A 19130-nucleotide genomic window follows, 5' to 3' on the forward strand; every position below is an offset into this window, starting at 1 on the left:
TTGATCTGACTTCTTTGTGCTTAGATCCCTGCATGTGGAGTTCATATGAGATTCTATCTTCAAAGTAACAGAAACATGCCTAATTCAAAATACAGATTGAATGTAAGTAGTACATTGATTGAATATTATCGAGCAGATACAAATATTTTCATGTGGAAACTGTTGATATATTAAAACTGAAGCAATTTAATGATATTTATAGGTAGAACTAACTGGACAATTGAACATGACACCACCTTCACACACAAGTGGTCGATCAACTACCCAGAAACCATCAATTAACAAATCTGCCTTCAAAAAAAAATTAATATTTCATCATAGACTTTTGTGTCTAAAGCACTGTAAAAACTCAACTGACATTTGAAATGTCTAATTCTTCAAACAATTTTTTTCTGTTTGGCAGCCCACTGTGCTGTTGAGAGATGCACTGCTTTCTATCCATACTGCTCACTAACATTTCTATTCTGAAATTTTGGAGTTAAAAATTTTTGGTCAACATGTTTTTTTTATGAAAATATTTTAGTAGACAACAAAAACTTTATTCAATAGTTATCAAATCAATATTACACATGTGCATTAATTCATGTGAACATGCATGCCTAAACACAAATGCACACACACACACACACACACACACACACACACACACACACACACACACACACACACACACACACACACACACACACACACATATATATATATATATATATATATATATATATATATATATATACACAAAACTTTCTTTGTTTGTGTTTTGTTCTGGTAAATAAAAAGTATTATAAAAACAACAACACACGTTTAGACGACATTTTCCCCGAGATCGGGGGTTGCCGTTTGGCTACCTATGATGAAACCGAAATACCCCTCGACGCCATCCACATCTGTCACTCGCCTCAGTATCACGCAACCCCACTTTCATCCTGTCCTTCTCCACCTGCTCTCCTGCAATCGCGGACGACCCCTTCCTACCACTCCTTCAACCTCGAACTCCAACGCTCGCCTAATCCCGACCCTTTCATCCCTTCTCAACACATGTCCATACCACCGCAATCTCGATCTCCTTATCAATGTCACAATGTCCTCATTCAGTCCCATCATTGACATCAGCTCTGTACTACTCCTCCTATCCTTCACTTTAACCCCACACATCATCCTCACCATAGCTCTTTCAGCCCTCTGCAGTACACTTTCCTCCTCTCTCCTCAACACCCAAGTTTCACCACCATATACCATCGCTGCTCTCACACATGCTTTATATACCCTCCCTTTCATCTTCACTGACCATTTCTTTCCACACAATACCCCACCCAGTTCCCTAAATTTCATCCATCCCACACGAACTCTAGCCGTAACTGCGCTCAAACATCCTCCATCCGCGTTCAGCTTATCCCCTAAGTAAACAAAGCTTTCCACTCTTTCAATACCACCACTCAACCCCGTCCTTGCGTCCGTCCTATTAATCACACCATGAACACATTTCTTACATTTGAACGTGCCTTCCACCTTTTTCAGTGCCCCCCTCACACCACTACATCTCTTATGCACCCATTTCTGACATCCTATGCACAATACCGAGTTAGCCTTCACTCTCCTGTCACATACCCCACAGGGGTCTATTTTACTTATCACTCGCTCCCCACCTTCCCCACTCACCATTACCTTCGTCTTACCAATATTAACTTTTAACCCTTTCTTTTCAATAACACTTTTCCATCTGTCAAATTTTAACTGCAATTCTTCCATGCTATCAACCATCAAGACAAAATCATCTGCATACAAAATCTCAAATAACAACCCCTCCATTATGTTTCCACATACAACATCCATCACAATTGCAAACAGAAACGGTGATAACACTGATCCTTGATGCACTCCTACCTTAACACTAAAAGCGTCCGACATCCCCCTTCCAACCCTCACCTTTGTCTTTGCCCCTTCATACAGCTGCATCACAGCTTTAACAAGTCTCTCATTTACTCCTTTCTTCCTCAACGCCCATTCAATGACCTTCCTTGGTACTCGATCTTAATAAAAAGTATTATATATATATTATTATTATTATTAATGAAACATTTATAAGCGCTAATTAAAATCAAAAAGTTCTCAAAAGCGCTATCTATAATCAAACAAAGTCAAAAAAGAAAAAAGTACAGTCAATGGCGGTAGTAACAAACAAATAATTATTCACTTAACAACAAAATCAAAGCGAAAATAAGTAAGTTTAAAGTTTCTTTTTAAAATCGTCAAGTTTCAAATCTTTAGTCTAAAAGATCTCGGTATGCTGTTCCAAACCATTGGTCCAGATACTGCAAATCTCTCGATGCTATCTGCAGATTGACATCAGGTACAACCAGCAAAATGCCATCATCTGATCTAAGGTTCATACCACTCATCATTATAGACTTTTATTTTATCTATCAAATGACTTGGTAGCAAGCCATGCACAGTTTTATACATTAAAATACATATTTTATATTTAATTCTTTTCTTTATAGTAAGCCAATGAAGGCTTTTAAGAATTGGAGTAACATGGTTAAATTTGAGACCTCCAACAATCAATTTGGCTGCTCTATTCTGAATAGATTGAATTGCAGAAATAAACCTATCTGGCAAACCGTAAAACAGACCATTGCAATAGTCCAATCGTGAATGAACTAATGCATGCACCAAGGTATGAATAGCAGATTTATCTAATGACTTACGGAGTTTATAGAGTTCTCGAATCTGTACGGAGCAAGAATTTGTTATCATCTTTATATGATCATGCATCGATAATCCAGAATCAAGAATGAAACCCAGATTAGTTGCTTTGTCACTAAATTCTATTTTAACATCTCCTATTTTTACTGAATCGATATTAAGTTTCATCAGCTGCTGCCATGTACCTATTGGAACAAATTTTGACTTCTGCTGATTTAATCTAAGACCATTGTTTGACATCCAATTATCTATGTTATTTAGGCAGGTTAAAAAGATATGATCTGAACCACTTGATAACAGTACCGAAAATACCATAATCATGAACCAATTTTTCCAAGAGAACCTGATGGTCTACACAATCAAATGCCGCACTCATATCTAAAAACGCGACTAGAGCCACATGTTGTTCGTCCAAAGCAGCAAACAACTCAGAAAACACATAAAGCAGAGCAGTTTCCGTTGAATGATAGCGGCGATATCCAGACTGGTGAACTGGTAGCAGGTTGTTTACATTCAAATGATTCAAGAGCTGTTTGGCAACCACTCGTTCAAATATCTTGGAAATGAAACAGATGTTAGAAATTGGTCTATAACTAGACAAATCATTTCGATCCATATTCACTTTTTTTAATACTGGATAAACCATAGCATGCTTACAACCATTAGGAAATGTGCCACTGCTCAAACTATATATATATATATATATATATATATATATATATATATTAAATGCATAAGTTTGCTTCTATTCTATTGCTCCTTTTCTAACCACAAAAAAGTTGCAAAAAAAATTGATTTAAAAAGCGTCTGGCAAGTCAGAACAAAAAAGTCTTCAGCCTTCTATGAAATCTGATGAGTTCAGGCTGCCCAAAATACAGAGCCATACCATCTTATGACATAGGCTATGATAGTAAACCCAGAAAGATAATCTAATTCCACTTGTTGTCTTGCATGCTTTTGAGCTTCTGGTTGTTTGGTTGCATCAGGTCAGGTTAGGAAGAGCATCTGGGTGGAAAACTCCGCTCCAGCAACATTCCATGTCATCACAAACCAGCATGCAATAAAATGTACAAATAATAAATCAAACACATGATATAAACACAACCTGAGTAGACAGCTTTGTAAACAGCTCCCGTGTCGTTATTGTTTACGTTGTAACCGGTTTATCGTTCGCTCTATTAAAAAGTTATATTTTTCAAACTATTTAGGGTAATACTTCGTCAAATATTAAAAAGAAATTAAATTTTATAAAATTTTGGATAATTTGCGTAAAAGCATGACTGAGAAAACTGTACTAATAGCAAATGAGTTATTGTATTATTTGTTTAGCAATGTGAAGTTTTTGGATAACCCAAACTTTGTGGCAGCTGCCTTCGAGTTTTACACTGCTGAGGAGATAAACGTTGCTAAAAACCAATTATTGGCAAATATGGAAAGTTTAAAGTCTGAAAACTTTAAATTTTCTCAACGTAGTAGCACGAGAAAAGAGAAAACGGCAGACAAATTAGCGGAATTGGTGGCATATGTTCGACAAATTGTGGCAGGCGATTTTACTGCAAAACTTCTCTGCTACGTAAGTTGTGACATGAATAGAGTTCCGAAGATCTCTCTAGTAAATGTTGAAGCTATATTTAAGAAAATGGCTGAAATTGAACAGCTGGTTTCTGATTTTACTTCGAAGTTTATTGAAAACTCAAACTACGTTCAATCAATTGCTAACAAACTGTATACAAATTCATTGGTCAGCCTATAACAGATCAGAGGCCCACTTTCAACAGCAACGTAAACAATAGTACAAGCGTGTTTAAGTATGATACCTTCAACTCAAGTAATATGTAGCCATTCCCTGTAGCCTCTGGAAATAAAAAGCGTCTACTTACAGAAGTTATCACCAGTAATACATCGCATTCAAATACAACTGTATTCAATAATAATAAAATGAATGATCGGGATAAATACCAAACTGGTTCTAAAATAATCGGACGTTCTAATAAAGAAAATATAAAAATAAGGGCTAATAAAGTTCTTGTAAATAAATCTTTCTTCTACGTTAGTAACCTTGATAACAGTTGTACTGCCGACGACATTATGGACCATTTACGTACAAATAACATCAACGTCATATCGTGTTTTGATATCAAGCGACCTGAAACTCAGCAAGAATCATCTGCGACTACAAAATCTTTTTATAAATCTTTCAGAGTGGGAATAGATAGCCGAGATACTCGCAAAATCATTGACCCTGACATCTGGCCATCGAAAGTTCTAGTCTGTGAGTGGTTCTTCAAAAAATCAACAAATGAAGGTATTCAGTTCACAAGCAATAAAAAAACACTCAATGAAAACCTTCAGACAACATTCGACAAAGATACGACACAAAATGGATGATTCCCAGAAATGTACCAGCAGCTCTACAGAATGGTTAACTAAAGACTTGCAAATTAATAATTATAATTATTATCAAACAGTTGAACATTTTTGCTTAGATTTTCTTGAAAATTTTAAAATAAAATCTAATTATTTATCACTACTACATATAAATGCACGTAGCTTAAACGGTAAAATGACTACATTAGATATTTTGATTAATCAGTTTAATTCATTTTTCAATGTGATAGTCATAACTGAAACATGGCTGAACGATATCACCGCGAGCCTCATAAGTCTAAATAATTACAATTTTTTCTATAAAAATAGACAAAATAAATTAGGAGGCGATATAGGAATTTTTGTAAGAAAAGAATTTGATTGTTTTATCGATGATAACATCGAGGCTGTAGATGACATATTTGAGGCATTTAGTATAAATATTAAGTCAAATTCCTCAAATAAATTGCCATTAAAAATCATTTCTATTTACCATCCACCTAACACAAGCATTGAAAAGTTTATCAATGAATTTGAAAATATTTTACACAAGCTCAGTCCTGCTCAAGAGGTGTACATATTGGGCGACTTTAATATAAATATTCTGGCCAAAAATAACCACACATTGAAATTTCAGAATCTTTTGCTCTCTCATTGTTTTTATCCTTTAATTGTGTCACCTACTCGTTCCACAACTTGTTCTTCTACATTAATAGATAACATATTTAGTAATTCTTTAAATATTTACGGCAGCGGAGTTATTCTTTCAGACTTCTCGGACCATAGTTTCATTTACGCTGTTACAACAAATTCCAACTTACATGTTCACGACAATGCACAAAAATATAAAAGAATCATGACAAATAATGCATTACAACAAATCAAATTCAAGCTCTCCAGTCAAGATTGGTTGTCTGTAACAGCTAACAATGATATAGATACGGCTGTGATAATTTTTATAAAATTGTAGATGTTATTATAAACAGATATGCCCCAGTTAAATCTGTAAAATTAAAAAAGAATGGGTTACACGAGAAATAATAAAATTATCAAACACGCAAAATAAACTACATAAAAATTATTTGTTAAATCCCACACAGGACAGTCTAAACAAATACAAACAGTTTAGAAATAATTTTACAGCTAATAAACGCAAAGTGTTCCAAGATTATCACCATTGTAAACTTATGACAGCTAAAATGATGCAAAACAAAAATGTAATGTTATAAATAATATATTAAATAAAAAAATATAACATCCTAATATAAATAGACTAAAAATAGGTAACAAATTAATAGAAGATAAAGAGGAAATATGTAAGCATTCAATAAATACTTTATAGATGTAACTGACAATTTACTTAAACCGCAACCTAATCCAACAACTAATAGTAATAGCCCACTATGTAATACTTTACCTAATTCTATATATATTCAACCTGCTGACTAAATAGAAATATTAAGTCACGAACATGAAAAATAAAAAAAGTACTTCAGATGATACATTAAGTAACTTTATTATAAAAAAAATTATGCATGAAATACTTGTTCCTTTGACTCATATTATTAACCTCTCATTATCGCAAGGCATATTTCCAGCTTGTTTTAAAATTTCTAAGGTTGTTCCAATTTTCAAAAAAGGTAACCCAGAGGATGCTTGCAATTATCGGCCAATTTCTCTTCTTTCACCTCTTTCGAAGATACTTGAAAGAATAATGCATACTCGTTTGAAATCGTTTGTGGCTGCAGATAACATAATGTGCAATTGTCAATATCGATATAGGCCCAAGCATTCGACCGAATTAGCTGTGTTTGAATTGATTCAGAAAGTCTTCAAGACTTTAAACGACAGAAATCTCACTTTAGGTATTTTCATAGATCTGTCAAAAGCGTTTGATGTCATAAACCACGAATTACTCTTGAAGAAATTATATATGAATGGAATAAGAGGTGTAGCCTACTCGTGATGTGAAAGCTATCTTAGGGATAGAAAGCAATATGTTGCATTAGAAGGATTTAAATCAGAATGTCTAAACATCAACAGTGGAGTTCCGCAGGGCTCTATTCTCGGACCTCTTTTGTCTTGTTCATTAATAACATTGTCAACGTGACTGATTCGGCAAATATTTTACTATATGCGGACGATACTAACATATTTTTTACTTCAAGGGATTTTAAACTGGAAAATGATCGCATAAACCAAGAATTGCAAAAATTCGTAGATTGGTTTATTCTCAAAATGTTCATATGTATTATTTGGCCCCAGAATAATTACTAACACAATAGGCAACCTTGATATAAGAATTAACAGTCTGGCATTACCTAGATCATATTATACAAAATTTTTAGGTGTGTTAATAAATGATGATCTTTCATGGGAACCACTATAAAATCAATTTCAACTAAGATCAATAAAATACTAGGTATATTATATAAAATCAAATCAAAAATAAACTATGACATGATTGAACTTTACTATACCCTGATATATCCACATTTAATTTATTGTAATCTTTTATGGGGCGGAAGTCCAGAAAGCCATTTAAATTATATTCAAAAATTTCAAAATCAGTTTATAAGACTGATATTTACTCTTCCACCGCGTACTCATATAACCAATGCTTACTATTCAACACTCAACAATTTACCCATTAAATAATTGCACATTTATTTCACATCAATTTTTGTATTTAAATTTTTACGTCAACAGTTGCCTAACTATTTTGCCAATTTTTTCACTTTTAGCAATGACACTCAAAGGAAATTTACTAGACACACTTCCCTTTTCTATTCTCATACTGTGAGATTAAAAGCTTTTCACTCAAGCATCAAATTTAATGGTCCGAGGGTATGGGATACTGTATTGCCACATGAAATTAAAACAATCAACTCATTATACTTATTTAAAAACAAGCTAAAAACTTTTTTAGTTAAAAAAACACTTATTTTAAATAGTTTTACACTATTTTACAACTTATTTAATTTTAATGTTCTTAGTAACCGAATTTTTCAGTCTCAGTTGTGACTATACTGTCACCTTTAGGTATATGAAACATGACAGTATTCATAGAATGATGTACGTGTGAGCATGTGTTTGTGTATATGTATTTATTTGACATTTCTGTTATATTTATAGTAAGAATTTGTGTGTATGTATTTATTTGACATTTCTGTTACATTTACAGTTGAAATTCTTAGTTAAGGGTGGCCTATCCACAAGTTTATCTTTATTGGTTATCCTTTAAATAAATAAATAAATAAAAAATAAATAAACTGCCAAACACAGAGTCTAGATAAAATATGCAAGTTGTAGAGGTTCTGGAACCAGCCAATATCTTCATCATTTATGTTTTTCTTTAAAAAACTCTAAAGAAATAGTTTTATTCAAAAATGTTGACAGTCAGAAACTACAGAAATTATTATATAGTGATGTGTGATATACCAGGAGACAGCATCGCTTGGGAAGCCAAAAAAATTGTCAGAAACCCCACTGAATATAAACAACACTCAACAGAAAGGCACTGAAAGAATAAATAATCACAAAAAAAGGAGAAGCTAACATACGGAGTCCAAGAGGCGGAAATAGAGATGTAATCATATAAACATAAATTTACAACTCCAGAGCATTTCAATTTGTTTAGATTTAATTTAAGTTCACCGATTTTATGTAAAATAACACATCAGTATTAGGTATTATAATATAATACCTAATACTGATATGTTATTGTTATTATTATTATATATAATCATATTATTATATATTATATTATTGGTATATTTTGTTTTTATGATTCTATGTTTAAATGTTGTTCTCCAATTATATGCAAGATAATAAAGTAATATTTAATTAATTAATTTAATTCACAAGTTTTTTTATATAATATACCCAACAAACAATATAAATTAGCCAAGTGAATTCAAAACAGAACACAGTATTATAATTAATATTGAATATTCAAATAATAATAAACAATATAAATTATATAGTATTAATATTTAATTTTATTATTTAATAATTATTATTATATTATTATTTTTAAATTTTCTAATCCTAATGCTCTCTCTTTTTTTTCAAATTTAGAATCAAATTTTTTTAAATTTCATGATTAATATAAATAATATAATATCATAAATATGAATTGAACGCTACAAAATTTTTATTTAATTTTTAAATTTAAATGGAATGTGAATGAATGTGAAGTGAATTGAATGAATTATTTGATTTGAAAATTTATAACGTAATTTGTTAATTTATAATTATAATAATTTATAATTATGAATGACATGCTAATGCACAAAAATTTTTTGAATATTTTTGCAGCTGTTGTTTACTGTGCAATTGCATCCTAATAAATATAATTTTATTTATATAAAAAAAATGCTACCTAGTAAACAATTCTTACTAAAGAATAGCAACCATAAGATATTTTATAATTTTTATTATATTTATTATTTAAAAAAGAACGATAATCGAGCAACAGAATAATCCAAATTTACATAGACAGCAAAACCATATAACATAGACATTTGACTATACGGCATTTTTGCATTTTATCGTTTATCAATCAATGATCCACCTTTGTCCATCAAGGGACCGTCGAGGCCATTGGTGATGCTTTTTACATTTCTTTTCTTTTCTTCTTTCCAAAAACCTTTTCTATCTTTGGTCAGTTTTATTTTATTCAGAATACCAAGACCAGTTCATTCAGTAATGTCATCTATCCATTTCTTTGCAGGTCTACCAACTTTTTTCTTCCAATCTCTTTTCTGCATCACCATCTTACTCAATCTGTCTTTCCTCATTTTACAAATGTGTCCAAAAAATCCCAATTTTCTTTCTCTGACTTTGTCATATACACTTTTCTGTCTTCCAAGTTGATTTCTGATGGTTTCGTTCTTTGCTTTCTGCCTCCAACTGATTCCCAACAAATTTCGGTAACACATCTCAAATGCTTCCAATCTGTCTTTGTCTCTTTTCTTTATTGTCCATGTCTCACATGCATAAAGCAAGCTCGGAAAAAAGCAAAATTCTATCATTCTCAACTTTGTTTTTATAGATATATTTCCCCTTTTCCACATTTCCTTCAATGATGCGAACATTCCCCAGATAGCACGATAATACGGGTCGGTGCCGGGCGAACGTCGAAAATTACGGCTATGTCCGGCATAATATGGCTGCGCATTATACATGTACGCTCCGACAGCGGTTCGTAGCACAATGGCCGGCACAATAATCCCGACAGTCAGCCGTAATGTTTTTATTTAACAATAATAATCAACATAATTAAAATAAAAAACTCATATCTTTATGTTTTTACTCATATCTGGATGTATTTAACACAAAAAATAAAGAAAATATTGTTTTTAAAATAATTACAGCGTTCATTCATTTTGCCGTAATTTTCCCGTAAAATGGTTTAACGCGTTAAACACTATGTTTATAATCGTATATATGTATATATATATATATATATATATGTATATATATATATATATATATATAATCAGTAAGTTTAATGTTAGTATATTTCGGCAGGAGGTATATATATATATATAACCCCTCATATATATATATATATATATATATATATATATATATATATATATATATATATATATATATATATATATATATATATATATTTATATGAGATTGAAATATTTTCATTTGATTATTATCAAAATATTATTATAACCAATTAATTAAAGTCAGAACAGCATTTATTATCCAACATTTAATATCTAGTTTCATTTTCGCCTTTGAATTTCATGAGAAGCGCTAAATAAATTTACTTTTAGTGGCGCGATATTATAAAGATTCCATCTTTCTTCCCATTGTTAATTGCGATTGTATGTTGTTTTCCTAAACTGCATTTAAATGGATCCATGGGCTATTGCTATCCTTCTGTCAATTTCTTTTGTGCAGTTGTTGTCACAGGTTATAAGACTACCGAGATATATAAACTGTTCTACTTGTTCGAGTTTTTCTGATTCTATCTGAAATTTCGCATTGTTTCTGCCTTTCCCCGTAATCATCCCCTTCGTTTTGTTTTGTTGAGATGCAACTCGTGATCTTTTTCACCAACATGTGTTAGTTCAATTAGCTTCTGTAGACCTTTTTCACTGGGAGCTAGATAATCTATATCGTCTGCAAACCTGAAATCTTTGACAGTTCTCCTTATGTCAATTCCACCCAATTCCGAATTTTCCATTTTTTCCATTGCTCTTTCTAACAATGCTATGAATAGCATTGATGTATTGGATCGCCCTGTCTGCCTTTATCCAATCCCCAATCCTTTATCCAATTTATAGTATATACATATTCATTAAATAACTAAAATATTTAATTTATTGTAATGTTTGGCAGCATATAATTAGAATGATTGTTTAATTGGCAGTCTGTTTTTTAGGCAGTACTTTTATACTTAGATTCACTTTTAATGATATTTTGTTAAAGAATTCGCTTTTAGTTTTGGTTTTTAAGATTTTTTGTTTAACTTTGGTGTCGCCCTGCCTCAGTCTGCTTATTTAATTACATATTATATTATAATTATATTATATCATATAATTACATCACAGCTCGAACCATGACTGGCCCTAATGATGTGAGTGTGGACTTGAAAACTCAGAAATATGATAGACAGTTGAGGTATAAAAATTCGTAAAATGATAAAAGTATTAGCATATTAATTAAATTAAATTTAAGTTTCAAACAGTAGTAATAATTAAATAATAATTATATATAATAATATAAAATAAAGATAACCATGATAATAGTAGTAGCAATAATGCTGTTCTGAATTGAGATATGATATAGTTATAGTTCATCCATATTAGTAATTTAACTAATAGTAATTATATAGCTATATAAAGTAAGTAATACCAGTTTACTACTAATAATCACTTATACAATGGCAAGTCATATCTTACTTTGGCTTATGTGTTAGCTATTAATGGCATCTACATAACCAACCAACCAACCTACCAACCAACCTACCAACACTAAATGTCTGCACATGGGTTACATGATGTTTATATGTTTTTTTAATATATGGATTGTTTGAATTGATTTGGCAGATTGTGGGGTGATCATGGTCAAATTTCTCTAGAGGCAGCAAAGATTTGTTTGATAAATGCCAATGCTACTGGTACTGAAATTTTGAAAAATATGGTTTTGCCAGGTATGTCAGAGTTTTTTTTTCATATATTTTTTGTACCTGTTTATATTTGGTATTGTGGTGAACCTTCTTCCACCTCAATTTTTTGTTGAACTTTTTATGTTACATTTTTATAAACTTGTTAGACTCTCATTTTTTAGATTTTAGTGTGAGTGTAAGGAATTGTTTAAATTTATCTCAGCATTTTGTTCAAAACAAATGTTCAAATCATATGAAAAATAAAATGTAAGGAGCTTATCTCTGTATTCTTTACCAATTCTTTCTACTATTTTGTATAAACTAATCTATAGAAATTTACTAAATTGAATTAGTAGAAGGTGAATTTAATTGAAAAAAATTTTCCATTTAAATTTTCAACTGTTTTTTATAGTAGTTTAAGTTGTTGTTATATAAGTAACTTTAAGGTTATATAAGTAACTTTAAAGTTATATAAGATTTTTCTTGCATGAATTAAATGAGCACCTGGTAATATAATTGTACAGCCTGTTTGCATGGTAGTTTTTTTTTATATAATTTTTTCTAGAGATTACAAAAACTATCATATTTAATTTGATGTAAATTTGAACTTTACATCTGCATTTACTTTCAATGAAATTTATATTTCAAGTTTTGACTGAATTTTTTTTGAAAATGTTAGTGATTGCCTTTAAAAAACATGTAGGCATTGGTTCATTTACAATTGTAGACAGTTCTCAAGTAACCCCTGAAGACCTGGGTGTTAAGTAAGTTTAACTTTTTATGATGATACACTGTTTCCTGTCATTTTATGGTGAATAATTTTGTAATTTCTGTAATTTTCATCAGCTTCTTCCTAACTAAAGATTGCATAGGAAAGGTTAGCACTGTTTTTTCTATAATTTTGTTCGTACAATCTTTTTGTTTGCATTGGTTCATGATTATATTGAATTTGCTAAAAAAAACTAATGAATATATTGTGAGGTATTGATATTTGCTTACAATGTTTACAAAAATTGTCTCAGGTTTTTTATAAAATTTTAATCTCTTGCTTTTTTGTAACTCATCTTTAGGCTGTCAAGTTTTTTAATTTGCTTTTGAGAGTAATTTTTACTTTTATAATAAAATTCTTGGAAGACTTAACGCATAAGTATTTAATAATATCTCAGATGTCTCAGATTTTTAAATGGTTCTTCCTAAATGTTATCTGTTATATACTTGACAATTTTTTATTTATCAATCATGATTATCAAACTTTCTCTCTACCACCATTTTGAAAGATTGAATTAATTGATTTGATTGTATGTAACCTCATTACAATGGGACAGTCTCGAGCTGAATCAGCCACGTGTTACTTGAAGGAGCTGAATTCTGATGTGGTCGGGATAGCTATCAATGAGGTCTTGTTGGGTTTCATCATATTTTTAATAATATTGGTGTTCAGATTTGATCATGCATTGACATAGTTGGTAATTCAATTCAATAATTCACTCTATAACACTATAACAGAAGATTGTGTTATAAAATTTAAAACATTGAACATGTCAGATTAAGATCAATTATAAGGTTTTCGTTTTCAGTGTTATGTTTAAAATGTAATAAATAAATAAATATAAATTAATGTTGATAAATTAAGTATATTAAAATTAGAATGGATTGCAATTTCAGACAAAGTATCAGAATCTGAAATTTTTGTCTGAGTCAGAATTTTTTGAGGGGCCGAGTCGGTGTTGGATATTTTTATTTGACTCTGGAAAGTATTGAGAGTTTGAATTTTTTTTAATTATAAAAATAATTTTAAGCTCGCGAGTTTTAGAAAATATATGTACGTAGCGTTACACTGTGTTCTGTGTATATTTCTCTTCTTGGTTTTTGTTGTCTTTTGTCATGATTTCTGTTTCATTTTGGGTATCAATTTCCTTTACACACATCATATATTTCGATGCACAATATTAGTTAAGGTGGCTTGCACATACATCTGTATCTTAGTCTCCTGTGCTTCTGCTAAATAAAAGTCAATTCAATTCAAAAATTCATCTTGAATTGCGAAAATAGATGCCATCAAATGCGCTGTGTAGTCATTTTCATTTTTAAAAAGTGACTTATTTTTTAGTATGCGCAGTGTAGTTTTAGCTGTCTTGTAAGTTTAGTGAGAAAATCATTTATACATGAAATTTTTCTAAATTAGCACCCTAAACACAATGGAATGATTGTTAGATTGAATTTTTCAAAAATTTTAATTTTGTGATAACATTTCGTTGGGTTGTTCGGAAAGTAATTTCGTTTTTTTTTGGGTGAAAATGAAAGACGATCTTCGTATAATGAATAAATATTTAATTAAATTATATATTGGCCATTCTGTTCCAACACCTTTTGCCATCTTTCTGGTAGTAGCATGATTCTACGCTCATAAAATTTTTCGTCTTTGCTGGCAAAAAACTGATCTAGATGATTTTTGGCGTGTTCATTTGAGGTAAAGGTTTTACCATCCCAAACTTTTACAGTGACTGGAACAAATAATAATCTGAAGGGGTTTTGTCTGGAGAATATAGTGAGTGTAGCAGTACATCCCATCCAAGCTGTATAAGCTTTTGGCGAGTGACCAAACTTGTATGAGATCTTGGTGGAACACTACATTTTTTCTGTTGTTTAATTCTGGCCTTTTCTGTTGAAGGGCATCATTCAGCTTGTCCAGCTGATGACAATAGACATACGAATTAATTGTTGTGTTATCCGGTAAAAGCTCAAAAAAGTGGCTCCTTTAAAATAGAACCAAACAGACAGTATCACCTACCTTTTACTTATGGATATCGGCTTTTGAAATGTATTGAGCCGGCTTATTTTTTTGCTCCATGATCTCCTGCGTTTAACATTGTTATATACGACCTATTCTTCGTCCACAGTAAGGATGCGCTTTAAAAATGGATCATTTTTGTGATGTTTGAAAGAGTGAAGCACAGACGTCAAGTGACGACACAAATTTCTCTCCGTGAGAACATGGAAAACCCATATATTGAGTTTCGAGGTTAAACCCAGGCTATTCAGGTGGTCATAAACAGTTAAATTCGATAAATTTAACCTCTCACAGATCTCACGTGCTGTTATTCACCGGTTTGCATCAACTAATGCCTTTATCGCGTCTTTATCAGCTTCAAACTACTTTGACATCAAAATTCCCGGATCGAAATTTTTGCAAACAAGTTCTGGCACTAGCGTATGATCAACACTTTTTCTCCATACACGTCGGTTAGTTTCTTTCTGGCTTGAACAACATTTTTACCTTTTTTATAGTAAAAAAAAGTAAAATGTGACGAAAATGCTGCTTATTGCTCTCTATATTTCGAAGGGCACCGATCAAAAACTACTGCGTAAAATCAATAGAACAATAGAACGTAAAATCACACGCAAGCCTTGCTATATCACATAACGACTATGCGATTTAAGTGTGAAAAAATACAATTAAATCCCCTGTCCGAAAAAAACGAAATTACTTTCTGAACAATATATCAAACAGCTGTTCCTTTTGGCTCAAATTTGTGCTTGAAACAATTTTTGAGGATTGGTTTGGATTTTGAATGGTATCATTCTTTTTAAACATTAGTGGATGAGTCACTCAGTCGGTACTATTGTAAATGCTGTGGCTAGTCTACAAAATGGTTTTAAGTTCAGATCTGCTGGGTTACAAAGAGGGAACTTGTTGAAGATAAAACAAACAATTTTGAGGAAATATATTGATAAATTTTGATCATTTTAAAAGTAAAATGCTTACATTTACAAAAAATAGGAATATTTAAATTTTTTAATATTTAATTTTTATAATATATAATATTTAATTGCTGTAATCTATTGCTACTTATTCAGTCACTAGATGCGCTCATCGACAACTCACCTGACTTCTTCAGTCACTTCCATCTGGTCATTGCATCAGCAGTTCATGACAGGTACACACATTTTAGTCTTTTCTTCTTTCAAATATTCTGATCTTTCATATCATTTTGTTGTTGGAATATTCTTTTTGCTCATCCAATCAAATGATGGCGGAGTTGATTAGAAAGCCAGTTAGAAAGATCAAAAAGAATAATATAATATTTGGTCACAGATTTCTGTTTACCCAAAATTAATGAATATGAAAATATGTTTTGTAATTTTCTGATGTTCAACTGATCGACTTAGTTTTAACGTCGGCGAATAAACCCACTAAGTAAATAATGAAATATGAGTACATATTTACTTTAATTAGTTGGAAAGAAAGTACTGTTGCCCATGTAATAGTGCCACGTGACAGTTAATCAATAGTTTATATATATATATATATATATATATATATATATATATATATATATATATATATATATTATTGATGAAAATCACAGCAGTTCAGCTAAATCATGTTGTGTCTGGTTCACCATTAGCTTTGAGTTCCTGTGTAAGGAAGCATATCTTGGCGGAACCCATGACTTTCGAATTGTTGCAGCAATTCCTACATTAACCTTGCGTCTGGATCTGTCCGCTGTAGCATATAATGCAGCAACCTTGCTTAAATCACCTCCTGAGACTTCAATAATGGCCTTATTGAGTGATGATTGCTGTGCTTGAGAAATTTTAATTCTTGTAGACAAAGACACACTTTTTGGAGATTTAAGAATGTCAAAAGGTACAAAGGTATTCGCACTTCTACCTTCACTTCCAGCTCTGATGATGACATACACTGTCGAAACGACGTCGTCAGCCGTTCGAAATGCTTGACGAGTTTAATAAAATTGAGTTACAACAATTTCGTCTTATTGAACATACCCAAAAGAAATTAATTAATACAAAATGGGCAAGAACATTCAACCAAATTTGCTATAACACAAACCTCGTGCCAAACTATATATATATATATATATATATATAGTTATATATATAATCTAAACCCAATGTATATATATATATATATATATATGTTGCTCTCGTTTTTGTTCATATATATTTATATATATCTGTATTAAAATTAAATATATATGCTCGTGTGGGTGTGTGAGACCCCAAAAAGCAATATAATTCCAATGCGGCCCAAAGTGGGAAAGGTTTGCCTATCTCTGATTTAATAAATGTGGCATGTTAGGACACTGTTGAAGCTGGCTAGTATCTTATGGGATTGTGACATTCCTCTGTTGGTCTGCAGAAGTTATGGTTTCATGGGCTATCTGAGACTTGTGGTCAAAGAACATACAAGTTTGTTTGTTTGTTTAGTGCTCCTTCATTTCAATTACTGCTTATTTTAAAAATTTACATTTTTCATATATTAATAATTACTTTTTTAGCTATTCTGGTTACTTTTTTGGTAATCATTATATCACCGTATCTGGGTTTTTTGAACACGCACTACAAATTTTAATTGGAAATGATTGTTTAAACTTTTCGACTATAAATTTTTCAGAGCTTCATTCAATTAATTTTTTCTTAAGTTTAAGTATAAAATCAGAAAAAAATGAAATTATTGCCTTTTAAATTTTCATTGGTTCAATATGGATATACATATTTGAAAACGTGGTGGCGACAATTGTTTGACAAATATTTTGTTAAAAATTTGTTTAAAACTGTTGAACAACATGGCATGATCTGAAACGACATGACATGACTTCAAACAACATGGCATGACATGAAACTGAACGACACGACAATGCAGTCATCGAGTCTCATCCGGAAGGAGTGATTGAAGATTTGAGGTTGCAGAATCCTTTTGATGGTCTCATCACATTTTGTCGGTCAGTTCATCTCGATGCTCTCTCTCTCAAGGTTTGTTTGTTTGTATGATTGTTTGTATGTATGTATATATGTTTGTTTACCACATCGATGTGGTAAGCATGGTGGTGGTGTCCGTTTTTATTTGGTAAATAGTTGTTTATTTAAAATTCGAAATGATCTGAATCTTATTGGTTGCAAAGACTTTGAAACATTCTCCGTCTCAAGATCCAAAATTTTATATCAATCAATTAGAACAGTTGTTACACGCTGCGAACAATGAAAATAAATTTATCTGTTTATTGGGGGATTTCAACTTCAACTTATTTTCCGTAGATGAAGACAACAGCACAACTAATTTTTTACATCTCACATCATGCTACAATTTATCACCGATTATTACAATTTCAACAAGAACCAGCATTAGAAAACAATCAGTGATAGACAACATTTTTGTGAACTGTTTAAAACCTTCAAGACTGAATGGCGTTGTGATGTGCGATCTATCAGATCACTTTCCGATTTTTGCTTCAATTGGTGATGGAAATAGAAGCATTGATGTGAAAGATTCAACACAAATGAAATTCTCTTTTTCAACACATCGTCTGCGGAGATTGAATAAACGTTTGCAATTTTCGGACTGGAGTGAAGTTTTTGATTGCATCGATGTTGATATGGGGTTTGAATTGTTCATCAACTGATAAAATCAAATAGAAAGAAAAACAAACTCTCAAAACAAAAGCTGTGGTTCACTGCAGAATTTAAAAAATTATTAAAAAAGAAAAAATGTCTATTTAAAATATATCTGAAAAATCCGTCTGAAGATCGACTTTTAAAATTCAAGACTTGTAGTAAACTGTGTACCAACTTAAAGAACAAATTAAAACGTAGATACATCAACCAAATCGAGCAAAATATAAATAACAGCAAAAAAACTTGGTCAATAATTAAGGAAGTATCGAATAGATCCAGTAGCCATAAAACGAATTTGCAAGTAACTTCAAATGAACAAATAATTGAAAATCTAGAAAATTTTTTGAATGATTATTTTATCAACATAGCACCAAATCTGCTTAAATCATTTCAAACAATCAATAATCAATGGAAAAAGTTTCTTGGCAACAAAATACCAAACTCGTTTTTTTGCCTCCACGCATCTGAAGAAGAAATTATTTTCGCAACAAAACTGCTGGCTCCA

At 31.3% G+C, this 19130-nt stretch overlaps 2 protein-coding genes across 2 annotated transcripts in view; both read left to right on the forward strand.

The window, feature by feature from the left end:
- Positions 1–3982: 3982 nt before the first annotated feature.
- Positions 3983–4545, forward strand: HELRODRAFT_173872 (hypothetical protein; the record flags this gene model as incomplete). The annotated part of the gene is made up of 2 exons (XM_009020466.1): positions 3983–4366; positions 4453–4545. 2 exons carry the CDS (start codon positions 3983–3985, stop codon positions 4543–4545), a joined length of 477 nt encoding a protein of 158 aa, XP_009018714.1.
- A 7105-nt stretch (positions 4546–11650) lies between these two features.
- Positions 11651–19130, forward strand: part of HELRODRAFT_112383 (hypothetical protein) — an 18873-nt gene continuing 11393 nt past the window's right edge. Inside the window, exons 1-8 of the mRNA XM_009020467.1 lie at positions 11651–11721; positions 12150–12253; positions 12912–12972; positions 13055–13085; positions 13534–13605; positions 16067–16146; positions 17313–17422; positions 17877–17986. Of these exons, the coding sequence (XP_009018715.1) occupies positions 11660–11721; positions 12150–12253; positions 12912–12972; positions 13055–13085; positions 13534–13605; positions 16067–16146; positions 17313–17422; positions 17877–17986 (630 nt within the window). The 5' untranslated portion in view covers positions 11651–11659. The remainder of the gene's footprint in view (positions 11722–12149; positions 12254–12911; positions 12973–13054; positions 13086–13533; positions 13606–16066; positions 16147–17312; positions 17423–17876; positions 17987–19130) is intronic.

The sequence above is a fragment of the Helobdella robusta genome (assembly GCF_000326865.2).
Source record: "Helobdella robusta unplaced genomic scaffold HELROscaffold_28, whole genome shotgun sequence".
Lineage (NCBI taxonomy): Eukaryota > Metazoa > Annelida > Clitellata > Rhynchobdellida > Glossiphoniidae > Helobdella > Helobdella robusta.